We start from the raw sequence: 17,974 nt of genomic DNA on the forward strand, positions 1-17,974 counted from the left end.
GGTTGCTGCTGTAAAAATGAAGCACAAGTTCACTGACATTTGAGAATGTTGCAGCGAAAAGGGCACTGCCATTCAACAAGCAAGCGGTGGTGCCGTCGACAATATAGTTGAATGATAGATAGAAATGTGGGGAACAAACTGATAGGCCGTGTCCAGCAGTAGCTACCTGAGAGAGATCAGGATAGACGATTTCCGGCGATGCATGTCCTTGCGAAAGATAGGTTTGAGAAAAATCTAGGTGCTCTGGTAGAAATAATCCAAAGCAGCTGCCCTCCATGGATGGCAGACATGCACTCAAGCGTTTGTGGCTCCTATATCGACCTACGCTGTGGCCTGTGCTCTGTTGTCATTTTTTTGTAGAAACGCCCATGTATTTCTTCGCCGGATCACAGCAATGCCGATGCCAGTATCTCATGTCCATGCCAGTTGTTTTTGCAGTGCCACTCTTTGATGAATGAATGGATGTATACATGGAAAGATTCTCGATTATTCCCTTGTCAATACGTGTCCAAATCGATGCTGTGGCGACCTGAATTCTAGCTGAGAAGGGACCTGGGTAGAGGCCAGTTGGGTTCCAGAAATTCCTTGCTTCATGAATGTCCTGGGGCAGTGGCTTTGGACGAACAAATCCCTAAATTGGAATTCGTGGACTATCTGGGCATTAGTTCAATATTGTGCCTGGTGGGCTCACCACTGGGTTTTATTATATTGAATTCATTGTATAGCGCACAATACAAGGCAATGTTTTCCCTTGCTAGCAAGCCTGCTCGAGGGCCCCAAGGAGAATATCTGACACACATACTGAGGTATTTAGAAGCGCGCATGCCCCTTCCCAGCTGTTCTGCTCAACTTTTCAGTTTATACCAATACTATATATTTTCTAGTCGCATCTCGCCACATTCCGCTGAAATACATTTTCATACAAGATCTATTCATCCTGTTTACCAGCAAGGAAGGCTAGATAGCCACGCCCCCAGATTTCGCACACATTTTCACATCTCAGATGCCACACCCAAATATCAGCGATGCCATTGCACACGATAGTCTTCTGTTCAGTCGGGTGTCGCTTCATAACGAGCTGCCAAAAACAAAAAGCATATACAACGCGGTTCTGGATTATTACAGCCACACTGAATACAAACCAAGCCCAGCCCAGATCGAGCGCAACCGGTGGGTGTTTTTCGGGCTCCTGCGGTGTCAGCCTTGGATGGCTATTCCTGCTGGCATTCTGATCCAGTTCTGCTACGGTTCCGTCTACGCATGGTCGATTTTCAACGGCCCCATTAACCAAACCTTGGCAGACAATCCTGACAGAGGACGCGCAGAGGTAACGTTTTACATTGCGCTCGGTATATTGGGCGTCACAGGCGCGATATTCGGGCCCTGGATTGAATCGAGCCACCCCCAGAAATCGGGCATCATTGGCATGGTGATGTTTTTTGCCGGGCACATAACGACTGCATTGGCCATCCAAGTGAAAATGTTCTCCATGCTATACTTTGGATACGGCTTTATTGCTGGCATCGGACTCGGAATCGGATATGTATCGACCATCGATGCCGTCAGCAAATGGTGGCCAAAGGCGCGTGGCACGGCGGCTGGATGCGCTGTGATGGGGTTCGGTGGCGGGTCTCTTGCCTTCAGTTTCATCAACAAGCGGCTCATTGATTCATTCAGTCTTTCGTCGGCCTTCTTAATCCTTGGTGCGATTAATATCTCGGTCATGTTCGTCTGCATCCAATTCATCTGCCCGCCACCGCCTGGCCACAACATCGACGGTATCCCAGTCATTGAAACAAATAGCGATGTCCATCTCACGCTGGGCCGCTCAGCCAAGAACGATATTCCCGATGGATTGCTGACAGCAAAAGTTATAAGCCAGCAGCCACGGTACATGAATGTTCTTGGTAGCGAGCGCCCAACAATCCATATATCCTTGGGCGAGGCCCTAAAATCGCGTGATTTCTGGCTCCTGTACGTGGCATTTCTGGCCAACATCGTTTTCTGCCTAGTGATTCTGTCGAACCTGCCAGCGCTAATCAACCGCCTGTTTGGACGCGAAAGCAAAACGCCGCATGATCCGCCTCTGGAAGCACACATAGCCGTATCGATTGAGGGCGCCTTCAACATGACTGGCCGTATCTTGGTTGGCTTCATATCCGATTTTATCGGCCGCAAGACGACATTCCTCATTCTGCTCACTGTACAAATTGTCGCACTTGTGTGCATCCCAATCACCATCTCTGGCGACCACTTCTGGCTGTTCCTAATATTAATTTGGATCGCCACAATTTGCTACGGCGGCGGGTTTGGCATGATTCCAGCATTTCTGTCCGATATGTTTGGCTCCAGCAACACAAGCAGCTGCCACGGCGTGTTCCTGACTGCCTGGTCAATTGCGTCGGTTGGCGGCGGCCTGACATTCACAGGTATTGTCAACTACTACTTGTCGGAGGGCTACAAGCCGTACGATATAAGGCCGTACAACGTGAATTTCGCCTGGATGATGGCACTGGTAATAGCCGGGTTCATATGCTGCCTATTTGTGCGGTCGTCAATCCGGGACCGCCTATTCCCGGCATTACCTGACCAGATCCTGCGTATCCGTATCTTTGGCCGTGTGTTGCGTGTTTTGTGGGTGCGTGGCAACCACGTCGATGATACTTCATCAATAGCAGACTCAGTATCAATGAACCGTACAGTGCAGAGTACAATTCCTCTGAGGCATGGGTGGCGGCGTAAGCGTCTGCATATTGAGCTGCTGTCTAAGGAGCAGGAGAAGGTCGCGTGGGAGGAGTACCTGTTTTTGCGCGCGGTGCAGTACCAACTACTCAAGGAGCCAGACAATGTCATTCGATAACTTTTATCCCCATTCCATATATTCACTAGTTGCTAATTTATGTTTCTCTATGAATCAGTCTGCTTCCGACCTGTTCCATTTGTAGATCCATGTGTCTTACCCTCACGACTGACCAGCAGGAATGAAAGAAACTAAGAGTGAGGCTCATATAATGACATCTATTCCTCCAAAAGATGTTGCTGTACAGCTCTGTTGAGAACATTAAAGGCGTTTACTCATAATTCAACCTCTGAGCGCGCATCCAGAGTCTAGATACTTCACTTTTTGATTACTTTTATATACACCTAATATGCACCGTACGGAACAGCTGTTTGGATAAAACGCTAGCAGACAGGGGTCCTGCACTACACGTAGTTTACGCTGAGGACAATAGTCCAAGACTACACACTGGTTCGTAAAGCTGTTCTGAATGTGATTGTTAGATTTCCGACATGTATCTGTTGATTCAATCTGGTGTGTCTAGTTCGCCACTGATACCGCGCCTACATGTCGTATTGTTCATTTATTAGGATACCTGACGGTTCTGAAGTATCTTTGCATTAATTGAATATCCATGAATCCTCCTGAAGCAGGTTACTATTTCTGGGGATCAGACAGCTGACGGGCCGATATCCGTGCCGCTACAGAATCAGCTGTTACTGATGAGTATGCCAATACAGCCAGAAGCAGGCTGGAGCAATTCCACATATATATTCGAGCGCATGGTCAGTTGGAACAGTATACAGGCTATGGATAGAACCATTAGCGTCAATGGCCGGCAGCAGGTATGACAGCAAGGAATGTGGTGGTGGTGTTTCGAACAGGGGGCGTCGGCTCAGCATTCCGAGCCGCGATTGATGGGAGTTAGCCGAGATGAGCCACTTTTATGACGAGCCGTCTTTTGGATTCCGTCACAGATACATTTTTTCCTCTTGTTCCAATTATTTGACACGCATTTCTCGACACAATCGTACTGCAGCATGTGGGCTACAAAGAGACCCGGGCCACTAGCAACTGGTCCTCAGAAGAAACTTATACTCCAAGGGCTGAAAGCGATACCAGCGCTGCCAGTGGCATTCAAAGACGAGACATGGGTTCGACTACAGAGTGCAATACGCGCAATTCAGGCCAGCAAGCCTACAGCCCAAGGGTTTGAGGAGCTGTACCGGGACTGCGAGAATATGTGTCTGCACAAATTCGGCAGCGAGCTATACGCAAACCTGCAAGGTGAATGTCTCCTGTATGCGCGCACGCAATTGTCGGAAATCAACAAGGAGCAGGACGAGACAGAGAACGGCACAGTGCTGACGGCGACCCGGCAATTCTGGACGCAGTACACGCAGCAGCTGGCAGTCATACGGTGCGTGTTTCTGTATCTGGACCGCACGTACGTGCTACAGACGGCCAACACGCCGTCGCTGTGGGCTATGGGTCTGGCGGTGGTGCGGCAGTGCCTGGAGGACTCGGGGATGGCGGTGCGTCTGGCGCGTCTGATTGTGCAGGAGATTGCGCGTGAACGCGATGGCGCGACAGTTGACCGCGCGATGTTGCGTGTACTGACGCAGATGCTGGTCGACCTCAATTTGTACTCGCAGTACCTGGTGCCGAGGCTCATTGAGGCTACGCGCGAGCACTATGAGCGCGAGAGCCGCCGGATGGTTGGCAGACTGGTGCCCGTGCAGCCTGCAGGCGCACAGAACCAGATGGACGTACCGCTGTACCTGGATCATGTAAAGCGCCGGCTGACAGAGGAGACAGATCGCACAGCTCAGTACCTGAGCGCCAGTACCAAGAGCACGCTGCTGGCAACGGCCGTGGGCGAGCTGATCGAAAAACACACAGACCACCTGTTGGCCACAAGCTTTGACGATATGCTGGCGCAGGATTGCGTAGCCGATCTGGGCAACCTTTACACGCTGCTGGAGTCGGTGGCTCGGCTGGACATGCTCAAGCGACACTGGGCCGGGTACATCAAAAGGACAGGCATGGCGCTGGTGCAGCAGCCAGACTTGGACGTGGCTTTGGTCACCGAGCTGCTGGCGCTGAAGCAGCGCCTGGACAACGTGCTTGCGCAGTCATTTGCTGGCAGCGAGTCGCTGGCACATGCGCTGCGTGAGGCCTTCGAGGAGTTCATCAATGCGCGACGCAACAGGCCGACGCAGCTGATAGCCAAGTTTGTCGACCAGTGCATGCGTACCGGCAGCCGGATGGCGCCTGACCAGGCCCTGGATGCACTGCTAGACCGGGTCATGGTGCTGTTCCGGTTCATCCAGGGCAAGGACATGTTCGAGGCCTTCTACAAGCGTGACCTGGCCAAGCGTCTGTTGACAAACAAGAGCGCGTCGAAGGATGCCGAGCGCGCTATGCTGCAGCGGCTCAAGCAAGAGTGCGGTGCTGGGTTCACAAACAAGCTCGAGGGCATGTTCCGCGACATCGAGGCGTCGGAGGACTTGGCGGGCAAGTTTGCCGGCAGTGCATCGGCAGCAGGCATCGGCAGCATGTCGTTCCATGCCAGCATTCTGGCCCATGCATTCTGGCCCACCTACGAGCCCATGGATCTTGTCGTGCCCAAGGCTGCCGAGGAAGCGCAGAATGCGTTCACCGAGTTCTATGGCGAGACGCACCAGGGGCGCAACCTGCAATGGCAGCCGATGCTGGGCACATGTCTGCTCAAAGTTGAATTCGATGAGGGCCCCAAGGAGCTAGCGCTCTCGGTGGTGCAGGGCACAGTGCTGTGTCTGTTCGGCGAAGCCGACGAGCTGTCGTATACCGAGATCCAGCAGAACACCAGTCTGGACGATGCCACGCTGCAGCGCACACTGCAGTCGCTGGCCTGTGGCAAGACGCGTGTCCTCACCAAAGAGCCAAAGGGGAAGAACGTAGACAGCACAGACAGGTTTATCTTCAACAAGGCGTTTTCCAGTCCGCAGGCTCGCATCAAGATCAGCCAGATCCAGACCAAGGGAGCCGAGAAGGAGACCAAGGATACCGAGGAGAGGGTCCAGTTTGACCGCATGTACAAGGTCGACGCTGCGATCGTACGCATCATGAAGGCGCGCCGCACGCTGAGCTACACCGACCTGCTGACCGAGATCATGGCTCAGCTCAAGTTCAACGCATCGGCCACCGAGCTCAAGAAGCGCATCGACTCGCTGCTTGAGCGCGAGTTCCTGGAGCGTGACGACAACGACCAGTCGGTCTACAAGTATGTGGCATAAATGCCTAATATAATTAACCTCTTGTGCCTATCAATTCACAAAATGAAACAGCTAGTCGGTTGCCGGACGGCCCTGGGCGAAGATGTTGTGTACGGCTTCAGTGATCTCGGGCAGCGAAGACCCTGTTGCAGCAGGGTTGTCTTGCTCTAGCTCCTTGCCCTTGCCCGCGTCGTTGACGAGCGGTGTGGTTTCGGCAGTGTTGGGTGCCACTGACTCCTTGTCCTCGTCCCAGTCGAACGAGATCAGCTGCACTTCCTTCTTGCCATCGCCACCGCTGGCGCTGCTGCTAGGCTGCGGGGAGCTGCTATCTTGCCCCTCGACATCCTGGGACGCTGCCTTAACAAACACGGCCAGTCCGTGCTCCCTGCGCTTCTGCTCGACAACAGCGACGCGATGCCGCACAATGTAGAAGCTGGTCTCGGCACCCTTGAGAGCGTCGTTCAGGTCAATGGTCTCGCTCAGATCCTGCACGTACTTGAGAATATCCTCGGGCGACTCTAGATGATCCATGATGACATCGGCATGGCGCTGCAGCACAGCCAGGGCAACGAACAGAACGAAGCGGTCGGTCAGGTAGTCCGTCCACAGCACCTCCCACAGACGCAGCACATCCTCGAAGCTGAACTCGCGCTTGAACCAAATCAGTAGCCAGCGGTAGCAGCAGAACATGTTCTCCGCGTCGTACTTTGCCAGGTGTTTGTGCAGCGGCGGGTTGGCGATCTCCACCAGCCGCGATATCGTGGTGAGCTCGTCTTGCATGCCGCTCTGGTCGCGCAGAAAGTGCGGGCGCATGCGCTGCATAAAGTGGGTGAACGCCCAGAAGGTCGTCGGCTCGTCCTGGAATACCGAATAAATCGGCGCCAGCAGATCCGACATGCCCTGCACGTAGCCAAGCTCTGCCTCGTCGTAGTAGTGGAACGTCATCAGAATATCCTTCATCTGCTCCAGACTGGCGCTGGATCCAGGTAGACCGGTCTCGGCCAGATTCGACTCATCGTTGCCACCAAACGTCGAGTCCGTGGCGAACAGCGGCAGGGCACGGTCGGTGCGAAGGACATCCTTCTCGATACGGCTCTGCTGCTCGATATAGTCCTCGCCGTTCTTCAGCTGTGGGTCGCTCAGCCATTTGTCTTTCAGAATCCAGTATTGGTCAGCATTGGCCTTGTCGATGCTGGTGCGGTCCGCCTCGGTGCTCGACCAGGGGTGGATCTTCAGCAGGTACTTCCAGACCACAGGCCGGATATCCTCCTCGACGCCGCCCGCAAAAATTGCGCGCCGCACAGTATCCGGGTCGGCCACCAGTCGACGCTCGGGGTTCGACGGACCACCCTCAGTTGCCTCAAAGAAGCCAAACCACTGCTCCGCCGACAGCGCCGGCCTGGTGCGGATCGGCGCAGGAAGATTGGCGGTCTTGTCGGTGCTGACCACCTGGAAGCGGCCCAGGTCGCCCGACTCGGCCACCCATTCCTCCCAGATGCTGTGCGGTTGCACGTCTGTGCTGGCGCCACCCGCAGCCTTCTGCGACTCGCGTTGGCCATCCTCATGCTGCTGCTGGATTATATGCTGTGCTGCCCACTTTGCGAGATAGATTCGAGCGCCCTCGTACTCCTTGGCCAGGCTGCCGGCAGCGCTAGCTCTGTCTCCGCCCAGTGACGGCGGCATGTAAGGAAGCACCTGGCGCGCCACTGGCGTCTCGACCAGGGAAGTAGCGGCGTCACGCACAGTGCGGGTAATACGCGCGAACCGCTCCAGGATACCCCACTGCAGCTCCTTAACTTGGCCCATCAGCGGATCCATGTTTCCATGCAATACCGAGTCCAACACATCGGGCGTGCTACTGCCGCGCTCTTGCGACGCATCTCCGTGCGCTGCAGTCCGAGCTTCTGATGTCTGTCCTCCGTCGGCAGTAACATTACTGTCGGTAGACCGTCTGGGAAGCACGCCTGAGGCACTGGGCGACGTTGCCGTGCTGAGCGTCACATGTGGCGACTTGGACTGCCGCATGATGTACAGATTCGGGTCGCTTGGCGCCCGTGCGATATCGATGGCGTGTGCCAGCCATACCAGTAGCTCGTCGCCACCCCAGTGCCGCGTCATGCCAAGCAGCGTGCTAGCACTCTCGTCGTCATGGAACCAAAGCGGCGCCAGCGAGCTGCCGTCACGCAGATTAAGTATCACTGACCCGTACCACTGTGTCAGCGACGGCGGGTGGATCAAAAGCGAGGCAAGCTCGCCAACAGGCTTGCAAAAAGCGTAGCTGGAGATTGACGTCATCTGCGGCCCTTGGCTTAGTGGGCCAGTTGATACCAGCACAGCGCTGTCGTCGTCCGACATCATGCTCAGAGATACGGGCTTGACAGGGTCCTTGGCTGTGGGTGCAAAGTTCGGGCACAGCTCAACTTGCACGTAGCTCTCGCGGTCGTGCTCGCTCAGCAGGGCTTCAGGTGTCCATGCAATGTAGTACTGGCTGTCGGGTCCTTGTACGATGCAGACGAATCCAGACACGCGGTCTTTCTTGTGCGCTGACCGGTAGATATATACTTTGCTCTTGGCATACACGAGCTGTACGCTCGACACTTCGCCCACGATGCAGTAGTCCGAGAACTCGGACACCGTCAAGGTCTTGTCTTCGACTGGTCCTCCACCCATCGTTGGCCTGTTGTATCGGTATGTGAGTTTTTTTTAAATAATAAATATAACAACACCTGAATGTGAGGTGGAATGAGGTAAAGAAAAATGCTGGAGAGAGAAAAGTAGCGAAGAGGAGAGCGCGGTGGCCGCAACCGAGCTCAGAGAGGGCTTAAGAAGTTAATGCCAAGACTGAGTCTTGGCACATCTTGGTGACAAATCACGTGGGTTGCATATCCATGCATTGCCTAGGTCCAGGATTCGTTGAGCTCCATGCTCTCAACGAGACTCTTGAACAGTGAGTCCTGAGCCAGCAGGTTGGCCGGTGAATCGAACTCTGCTACCTTGCCTTGATCCATGACCAGGATCCGGTCGCTGTCCATGACAGTGTTAAGTCTGTGCGCAATGGTCAAGATCGTACACTCGGCAAACTCCTGGCGGATGATGCGCTGCACTGCGCGGTCAGTTGCCAAATCAACATTGGCTGTGGCCTCGTCCAGGATCAAGATCTTACGCTGCCACAACAGTGCACGGCACAGGCTGATGAGCTGGCGCTGGCCGACGCTAAAGTTCTTACCGCCGCTCTCGACCCATTTGTCCAGCCCAACGCCTGCAACCCACGGGCCGCTGTCCTCGTCCTTCTCCTCGTCGTAGGAGCTGGTGGGTGTGCTGATCATTTCCTCGATCTGCCCCTTGCGGATTGCGCTCCACACCTCGTCATCAGTGAACTCGTTCATCGGATCTAGGTTCTCGCGGATAGTGCCGACAAACAGCGAGGGGTCCTGCGGGATGATGCTGATTGCCGAGCGCAGGTCCTTAAGACCGATTTTCGAGATGTTGATGCCGTCGATGTAGATGGAACCCTGGGCGGGCTCGACTAGACGCAAAAGCGCGTGGGTCAGTGACGACTTGCCAGCACCAGTGCGGCCAACGATACCGATCTTCTCCTGCGGATGTACCCTGAGCGCGAGACCTTGCAAGACCAGATTGGTGTCGTCGCGATAGCGCATGCCGTAATCACGGAACTCGATAGTACCAGCAGCAGGCCAGTTGGGCGGTGGGCGTGAATCCGCGATGACGTCAGGTGCCTCGCGTGGTAAATCCGTGTAAATGAAATAACGAGCGAGATATGGCAAGACCCTGTAGATATTCAAATCTGCATTTACAAGCCACTTGAGCCCGTTCAAGAATTTTCTTGAAAGACTCAGCGTCAGGTCAATCTCAGCCAGCCCAATATTGCTTGCCGGATCCAACGACCTGCACATCTGGATAGCAAATACGATTACCTGCATTGCTGCTTCGCAAGTGGAGTCGACCTGGAAAACGACATAGTCGAACGATACCCTTGTGAAGTGTTTGAAGATGTGTTCGCTGGCAAAAGAAACGTGAAGCTCATCAACAAGGTGAGGGAGAGAGCCGGTGATGCGCAGTGTTTCACGTCCAGCGATGTATTCGTCCAATTGGGTGTCTGGGCTCACCGATCCCTGGTCTCCTCCAGATCTTCTCCATTGCCTTTCGGGCCGAGTTGACAGAGGTTTTTAGGTAGTATCTGGCCGCAATGTAGGGAACAACGACAAACAGTAGTACCGGCATACGGTCAGACAGCTGGACCATGGTCTTGATCGCATAGAAGACAACCTGCACAAATTCACTGAGGTCGAAAGGAAGACGGTAGCACGTCACGTAGCGACAATAGTAGAACAGCTCACGCAGCTTCTGGTTCGGCAGGCTCTCAATCAGGGGCAGCGGCATGTTTGTAACTCCATCAAGGACTTGTTTGCGGGTAGTTCTTGTAACCGTATCGCACCACAGCACTTTGCGGAGCCACTGCTTTGATTTTATGAGCTGAAGATTCATGACTCCGACAAAGGCGTTGATGACGACGTACTTTCTGATCGATGCCGCCATGGTTTCTGGGTTCCGATCCAGCATTGAGTCCATACGCAGGTTCTCAACCCGGTACACTGCATACGTACTGAGTGCCTGGATTGCAAGGGAGACCGATAGTGCCACAGGACCACTCAGCTTAAGATAGCGCCACAAATATGGCCATTCGAACTTGTCGACATTGCCGTCAGGCTTGTATGTAAAGTGCTCTGGTGCCGTATTCGCCTCAGAGCCGTCCGAGTCGGTGCCCACTAGCGTCGGTGATCTGGACGGGCTAAGGGCAGCTTTAGCTGGGTCCTGGCTGGCAGAAGCTACGTGCCCATCGTCAAGCGTGATGATCCTGTCAGCGAAGGGAACAACGTGTTCGGCATGCGTGACCAAGATGCGTGTCTTGCCTGCCAGCATACCGTTTCCAATCAGCACTCGATCAATCAACTGGCGCTCGACGTAGGCATCCACAGCAGCGAGCAGATCATCGAGAATGAATATGTCTGCGCGCGAATAAACAGCGCGAGCAAGCGCCAGCCGCACCTTCTGGCCACCAGACAGATTGATGCCCTTGTGGCCGATTTCAGACAGATCCTTGGCGGGGAATAGGCTAATGTCGTCGGCCAGTGCGCATGCCTCGATAACTCTCCAGTAAAAGTCCTCGTCAAAAGGCAGGCCGCACAGTATGTTCTCACGAAGTGTTGTGTTCATGATCCAGGGCTTCTGGCTGACATAGCCAATTCGCCCATACACACACCCCTGGCCGCCGGTCATTGGCATCTCACCGCAAATAGCAGACAACAGTGACGACTTGCCGCTACCAATGCGGCCTACGACCACAGCAAACTCGCCGCTCATGACCTGCAGTGTGGTAGGCTTGAGAGCAAATTTGTCGTTATCCCACTGGAACTGCGACTCGAGCAGGTCTACCGAGACTTTGCCGCTGGCTGGCGCATTCACGATGTACGCTGACTCGTCGTCCTTCAGAAGCTGTTCAATATGCTTGGTGTTCTCTTTCAGAGTCTTGATGAGTTGCGTTGCATACATACACGAAGCAACAAACCGCGTTAAGTTTCCTGATGTCGACATAACCAGCATCACATCAACGTATGTGAGAGTAGGCGATGAGCGCATATATGCTGTAACGGCGAGTGCAGCGGCAATCTCAGTTGTCGAGCTTCCGACGAGGTCAATGGAAAACCGCAACACACGCCAGAACATAGGCGGTATAAAGTCAGGCTCGTCTACCCACATAACAGTATCATCAAATGCGCGCTCCCAGCCGTAGAATTTGACCGTGCGGATATTGTCGATGAGAGCATAGTATCTTGTACGGAAGCTAGGCTGCTTTTTAGCCTCGCTGAGCTTTTTCAGGTGCTCAATCTTCGCAATCGTCAGATGTGAAACTCCAGAGTAGACCACCATTGCGATGACAGGAAGAACCGCCGCCCAGCCAATCTTTGAAGCAAGCATCCACATCTCGAAAACGCTGGCGAGTGCATTGCACACGATCTTTGCGATCTCTGATGCGCTACTGACAATATCGTAGGCACCGCTGTATCGAATAGTATCGAAGCCCTCGGCCAGCTGCACGCTTCCTTTACGCTCCAGGAACTTCTTGGTAAGGAAGGCGTTGATAACAATATCTGCGCTGCATATTGCCCGTCTCTCAGTGCTGTATACGTACGAGCTGAATATCGGGGTTAGTGCCAATGCAGCCCACAGCCCACACAGAATATACACGCGTGTATAGTCGGATTCCTGTATGTTGTGCGCAAATATTTTCGCCATGATAATGCTCTGCACATGCGGTACCTTTCCAAGGAAGACAGACGATATCAAAACAAACACCAAAGGTTTCCACACCAAAGGCAGAACTGCACGAAGCACAAAGAACCGCTTGTTCACATCGAATGTGATGTTGTCAATATCGTCCAGCATCTGCCTGTTGCTTTACCGGGTCCATGAATTCCTCGCGAGAGATCGACTGGTGCTTATATATGCGCATGAAATCCACCGCACTGAGGTTGAACGCTGCGCGAATATGACTGCGGAGAGCGCCCTTAACAGACGGCGCTAAGAGTGGACCCAGAAAAGGAACAGGTGGGCTAGAGCGCTGCCAGGTTTGGCCAAGGCCTAGCGTGTGTGTTGAAAAATACGCAGAGGCGAAGGAAGCGCACAAGGTGCGATAATGCGACGGCATTGGAGTCCATATTGTATGCGTATGTTTGATAAGCAAGCATCAGTGAGGCCAGCAGCGAAAGCGTCCCGCTGATCTGGCTGAAGTCGGTCGTGTCCAATAATTCGACACAAAAGAGAGTAGCCCAAGAAATATTGCTGGCCAAATATATTTCTGGGCTTTATGCCGAACCCTTCGTCCTGCGGAGGGGTCCACAATAGGCCTCCAATAAGGAGCACCGCGTCGATACTGGCACCCGTGTCCCTAGAGTGAGGAAGTTGAAGGGTGATTAGCTCTGTGCTGAATTGGCTATGCTGCTGCGTTGTCTTGTGGCCATGTGGACATGTGGCTACGTAGATACCTCTCCTAAACAACACAAAATATTGTGCTAGCTTCAACATAAAAACTGTTGGACCCTGCCAAGGCACTTACATATGACTCAGTGATATAGTCGAAATGGTGTGGTTCTTGGTAGTGTTTTTGAAGCACTGGATGTTTAGAGCTGTTTAGTAAAAACTACTTTAAATGGAGTGGAGACAGGCCATGAGATGAAGATGATCCTGCCCATCGCCTTTTAAAGTGTCTCAGTTCCAGGGGACTTGAAATCATCAACCGACCACAACCCTGCGGGTACCGCAGCACAAAAGCTGGCAAGGGAAAGAGAGGGGCAGGCTGCGGATGTACAATGGGATAGTCTCTCGGGCATGTGGTATCCGATTGCCTGATGCATTTACTACAATGAGCGAAGCTATGTGCCTGATATTTGGCGCATGATTTTTGCACTTTGACAGGATGCAACCGCAGCAATCCGCCACAATGGACACCTGCGCAGACCTGCGCAGACTTGCGTTTCCGGATATAAGCCCCGTTAGGCTATTCTCCGCTACCATTCTATGTCATGCCTGCACCCAAAACATGCTGCATATGGCTCTCATTATTGGGTGTGTATGCGTGAGGCATTCTTGCAGGGGTGAGAGAAAGGCATCCCCGAGCCATCTCCTTTTTCACACTCGGCCTGTTTTCATTTCACCGACGGTTTTACCTATTCTGCACACGCACAAGACACTGGAAATGACAGACATGCAGGAAGCTGAGAGCTGCGGTCAAGAGCAGAGTGGGCGGGATAGATGGCGCAGTGGACGCGGTGGTTGATCGATTTGCGGATTATATTCGGCTTGCTGCTGCAGGTGGTGCAGCAGAGATGCCAGCTGGCGTCATATTGAGCGGCATTCCTGGCTGCGGCAAGAGCAAGCTGGCGCAAGAGTTTGCCAGGGGCACGGGCTGGCATACCTCACCGTGCATTGCCCTGATTTGTTTTCGGCAGATCACGGCAGGAGCGAATCGAATCTGCTGACTGCCTTTGCTGCACCGGCTGGTGCCAAGAGCGAGCAGCCGCGGGTCCTGATTCTGGAGGAGATTGATGTGCTGGGCGGGTCGGCGAAGCCCGAGTCAGTTGAGGCGCGCATGCTGTCGCTTGCTGCTCAGCCTGCTCTCCAGCTCTGGTGTTTTTGTTGTCGGCACGACGACCAGGCTGCAGGCAATTCCACCCGAGGTTCGTCGTCCTGGCCGGCTGCACACAATCGTGGAGGTCCATCTGGCTGACACGGGGGCGCGCGCCAAGGCGCTTGGAATTATTCTGGAAAATTTCGAGACAATTGCGCCCGGTGACATCCAGGCAATTGCCAGAAGGTCGCATGGATTCACGGCGGCCGACCTGCAGAGCCTGTGCCTGCGCACCTTCATGGAGTGCAAGGGGAGCGCAACACCGAGTGACTTTCTCAGGCACGCTGAGGACGTCCGGCCGTCGAATCTGAACAGCTTCCAGTCCAAGATTCCGCGGGTCCATTTTTCTGACATTTTTGGCCTTGACGACAAGGTCGAGAGGATTCGGTCGCTTGTTGTCGACCCGCTGTTGCATCGCGGACAAGTACCGCACAATGCAGGTGGATCCGCCACGCGGGATTCTGATCCACGGGCCGCCGGGAACGGGGAAGTCGATGATGTGCTGTGCGCTGGCGGGCGAGCTCGCTGTCAACACGATCTGGGTAGATGCGTCGCAGATGCGGTCAATGGATCGTTGGCGAGTCGGAGAAGGCGATTGCCGAGCTGTTTGCGCAGGCCCGCCAGAGCGCGCCGTGCATTCTGCTATTCGACCATGTAGGTACCACCTGGGCTCGGCAAACATCAATGCAGTGGAAATTTCCTCCTCAACCGAATCTCGCCTATTTCATATGATTGTCTGTTGCCCTGTAGATTGACGCGCTCGCGCCAAGGCGAGGAACCAGCAAGACGTCAGAAAACACGAGTGACCGGATTGTGACAAGCCTGCTGATTGGTAGGTAAATTTGTATTTGATGTTTGCAGCTTCAGGGGCCGTTGCGATGCGCTTTTTGCCCCCTTGCTGCAGAGCCGTGCTGTATCATTTCACCCTTGTTCCATGGGGTCGACGTGGGCGCGATTTGCCAGCACACCTCGTGCACACGCATTTTTAGCTGTGGTGGGATATGTGCTGCCGATGGATGACATGGCAGCACAAGTTGCATACAAATTAATCGAATTCTGCAGTGGAACCTCCACACCTTTCTTATGCAGACGACAATGCTCGCCAGGCGTAGGGGGCCTGCGAGGAGCTGCCCAGCCATCGTCGAAACGCCAATACGCGTTTGCCTGCTGCTGTATCTGTAACAATGTTTCCAATGTGTATGACCTGGTTCTAATTTCATCAGGCTGCATTTTGTAGAGATGGACGGGTTCGGGGCTGCCGGCTCGGATGTGTTCGTGGTTGCAGGTATGTTTACGCGCGGGCTTCTTTGTCACCGCATGTGTCAGCTGCTGCTGTTGCTGCTTGCTGTTGCTGCCGCTTGGCTGGCCCACTGCTGAATGGCTTGCTTTTTCTTCGTGTAGTCACCAGCCGCCCACATGTGGTAGATCCGGCGCTGTTGCGGCCGGGACGTCTGGATGTGCACATCGGCCTGGATGTTCCTGATAACAAGGCAAGTGTGGAGGGGATTTCTCCATTTGTTATTGTTTCTGCTAATTTCGTTGGTGGACATTCCGCATTTATTTTGGTCTCCGCATCGTTGAGGGCGATTATCACTCCACCATTTTTCTCCGCACCCGCAACTTTCCCGGGTCAGCTGTGGGCGCACGGGGGCTTGTTTGCAATCGATAGGATAGATAGAGGGTGTTCCACGCCTTTCTCCTGGCTGCTGAGCACGAAACATGCGGATTCCTGGACGCCTACTCTTTGCAGAGTTCTCCGCGGGACTTTTCTGTGAGACAAGCTCTTGGCATCAACAACAGCACTGTGAGCTTTTGGGAATACTGCTCCCTGCCGCATTGACGGGTCGCCTCTCTCCTGCCTCTCCCGCATATGCAGCAGGTCCTTGTGCTTTGGCTATTGGCCAAGATGTTGATCATCGCGCTGGATTCACTGGCGCTCGCAAACTGTGTCCAGACCCGGGCTGCGGCCAGCATGTGAGACAAGGTTCAGCCCAGTGATTTGCTTCTTTTTTTTTTCGACTCAGGGCAAGGACGGTTGTCAACACCGATCTCCATCGGTCAGCCCGCCGCGCTAAAAAGGATGCTCTATGGATAACTATTGGGTAACGGTTTCATTCGCCATATGTTTTGCAGTCGCACCTTACTGGGGCGGCGCCCCGTGACCAGAAACAGCGCCCATCCTGCACAAATGCAGGTCCCTCAGACGTGACAGGCGTTTGGCTTGTCCAACAGCATGCAGTGAGGCCGTGCTTGATCGGCACAAATGAAAGTCGGCCATGGCACCTTGTATAGAAGCACCGCCGGCCAAATGGCAGAGGCCGGAATCTCAGCCATCTGAGCACATGAAAGCAGCTAAGCACTCGGATAGTCTCTTGTGTAGCAAGCGGAAGGCGAATTCTCGACGGGTACCTGAACAAGATGCCCGCGGCAGCATCACATGTCCGGCACAGCGGTGGTAGATGAAATCGTCGCCCGCACGGGGGGCTGGTCAGGTAGGTTCTAGCAGCAGGCTCATGGAAACGGCAGGGCCAGGTGTGCTGTGCTGTCTCCTTGTGACTAACAATCCTTTGCGCCAAAAGCGGGCCGTGCCACAGGGCACATGCACATGGGAGTGGTTCCTCCAGCAAGCATCGCATGCGATCCGCATATCCCGCATTTCAGATCTGTTTCCGGAAGTCACTTGCTCCGGGCAGGTTTTTGTTGGGTTCTTGATTTTGGAGTCTGAGCAGCCAAATGCCGGGTGGTATGGTGTGTGCTCCTTACCATCAGCATGTAGTATGCCCGCTTTGCGAGCAGGTGGTCTACGAGATCCTCTTGCCCCAATACAGCCGGCGATTTCTACGCCAAGCAGCGCCCTTGCTGCTTATGTCACAACATGTATTTTTTTTGGGTGGGAACAATTTTTTTAGCCCGGGTGCAAAGAGGCAAGCCAGCAACGAGAATCAGCACCCCAGAGCGACACAGCCAGCCCACGCTCGCAGTCCTGCGGCGCAGAACTGCAGCAGCGCTATTGTGAAAACGGTCTCGCTGTCCCCCAGCTCCTTTTTGTTTTCCAAGACGTCGATCTAATGGAGATGCATGTTGTGTAGGCGCCGATTTGGCAAACCTGTGCCGCGAGGCGGCATTGAGCGCGCTGCGGCGAGATATTGAATCAGCAAAGGCAAGTAAATTGTCGGAAATATGCGGCAGCTCCATTTTATAGGTGGCCATGGGCTGCGCTAACAACAAGCGACGCCTTATTCATATTGTAGGTCACCAAGGCGGACCTACTGCAGTGCCTCAACTGAGCGGGGGGTTGAGACTCTTTCTGGCGGCAGTGGCACCACCGAATTGCCTGCATGGCGGCGACGGTGGCGGCTACTGCTGATGGTCTCTGGCGTTCCATCTATACGGCGGTAGAGCCGTGGAAACGGCAGCATTTGGGGGTGTGGTTGTGCCGATGCCGAGTGCAGAATAAAATATTGCGACAGGCTTGTTCGCTGAGCCTCCCCTTGGGTATTGTCTGCGGCAAATGCAAGTGCTTGTTACCTACAGGTGCCAGTTGCGGCAGCCGCCCGCCTCGCTCTCGGCGATAGACAGTTCTTCCAGACCCTGAGACAATACAGCATATTCCGGGACACTGCGCAGGCCAATGCACACTTCAGAGTGGATTTCAGTGGGAGTAGTATTGGATGTAAAATTACAGAGCGGAAAACTAGTGGAGGGGGCCTATTTATGTGTGGTTTTGCTTTT

At 54.0% G+C, this 17,974-nt stretch overlaps 6 protein-coding genes across 6 annotated transcripts; 3 read left to right on the forward strand and 3 right to left on the reverse strand.

The window, feature by feature from the left end:
• Window positions 1–1,054: 1,054 nt before the first annotated feature.
• Window positions 1,055–2,964, forward strand: DL89DRAFT_270279 (MFS general substrate transporter). The gene has a single exon (XM_040888643.1). The coding sequence runs from the start codon at window positions 1,208–1,210 to the stop codon at window positions 2,858–2,860; it is 1,653 nt and encodes a 550-aa protein (XP_040740370.1). The 5' UTR covers window positions 1,055–1,207; the 3' UTR covers window positions 2,861–2,964.
• Window positions 2,965–3,779: 815 nt separating this feature from the next.
• Window positions 3,780–6,109, forward strand: DL89DRAFT_270280 (Cullin-domain-containing protein). Its single transcript, XM_040888644.1, has one exon. The coding sequence runs from the start codon at window positions 4,021–4,023 to the stop codon at window positions 6,055–6,057; it is 2,037 nt and encodes a 678-aa protein (XP_040740371.1). The 5' UTR covers window positions 3,780–4,020; the 3' UTR covers window positions 6,058–6,109.
• Window positions 6,110–6,405: 296 nt separating this feature from the next.
• Window positions 6,406–8,637, reverse strand: DL89DRAFT_217216 (RabGAP/TBC; the record flags this gene model as incomplete). The annotated part of the gene is made up of 2 exons (XM_040884327.1): window positions 6,406–8,421; window positions 8,464–8,637. Coding segments are annotated over 2 exons (2,190 nt in total), but the record flags the coding sequence as incomplete, so codon positions are not given.
• Window positions 8,638–8,874: 237 nt separating this feature from the next.
• DL89DRAFT_306836 (P-loop containing nucleoside triphosphate hydrolase protein) lies at window positions 8,875–9,950 on the reverse strand (the record flags this gene model as incomplete). Its single annotated transcript, XM_040890905.1, has 1 exon — window positions 8,875–9,950. One exon carries the CDS (start codon window positions 9,948–9,950, stop codon window positions 8,934–8,936), a length of 1,017 nt encoding a protein of 338 aa, XP_040740373.1. The 3' UTR covers window positions 8,875–8,933.
• A 934-nt stretch (window positions 9,951–10,884) lies between these two features.
• DL89DRAFT_215781 (P-loop containing nucleoside triphosphate hydrolase protein) lies at window positions 10,885–11,460 on the reverse strand (the record flags this gene model as incomplete). Its single annotated transcript, XM_040884295.1, has 1 exon — window positions 10,885–11,460. A coding segment is annotated over one exon (576 nt), but the record flags the coding sequence as incomplete, so codon positions are not given.
• Window positions 11,461–13,829: 2,369 nt separating this feature from the next.
• Window positions 13,830–17,899, forward strand: DL89DRAFT_270282 (AAA-domain-containing protein). Its single transcript, XM_040888645.1, has 11 exons — window positions 13,830–13,952; window positions 13,986–14,035; window positions 14,153–14,563; window positions 14,622–14,823; window positions 14,846–14,896; window positions 14,993–15,074; window positions 15,480–15,527; window positions 15,644–15,736; window positions 16,623–16,697; window positions 17,332–17,402; window positions 17,494–17,899. The coding sequence occupies exons 1-11, from the start codon at window positions 13,941–13,943 to the stop codon at window positions 17,527–17,529; spliced, it is 1,131 nt and encodes a 376-aa protein (XP_040740375.1). The 5' UTR covers window positions 13,830–13,940; the 3' UTR covers window positions 17,530–17,899.
• Window positions 17,900–17,974: the final 75 nt, after the last annotated feature.

The sequence above is a fragment of the Linderina pennispora genome, assembly GCF_002104995.1.
Source record: "Linderina pennispora strain ATCC 12442 chromosome Unknown DL89scaffold_16, whole genome shotgun sequence".
NCBI lineage: Eukaryota > Fungi > Kickxellomycota > Kickxellomycetes > Kickxellales > Kickxellaceae > Linderina > Linderina pennispora.

What these genes read in the sequence shown, in the direction of transcription:
- DL89DRAFT_270279 (XM_040888643.1), top strand. Translation starts at nt 1,208, where the DNA reads ATGGCTATTCCTGCTGGCATTCTGATCCAGTTCTGCTACGGTTCCGTC.
- DL89DRAFT_270280 (XM_040888644.1), top strand. Translation starts at nt 4,021, where the DNA reads ATGTGTCTGCACAAATTCGGCAGCGAGCTATACGCAAACCTGCAAGGT.
- DL89DRAFT_270282 (XM_040888645.1), top strand. An exon ending in TGTTCCTGATAACAAGGCAA is followed by an intron (nt 15,737 to 16,622) that starts GTGTGGAGGGGA and finishes TCTCTTGTGTAG; the next exon opens with CAAGCGGAAGGCGAATTCTC. An exon ending in GAGATATTGAATCAGCAAAG is followed by an intron (nt 17,403 to 17,493) that starts GCAAGTAAATTG and finishes TTCATATTGTAG; the next exon opens with GTCACCAAGGCGGACCTACT.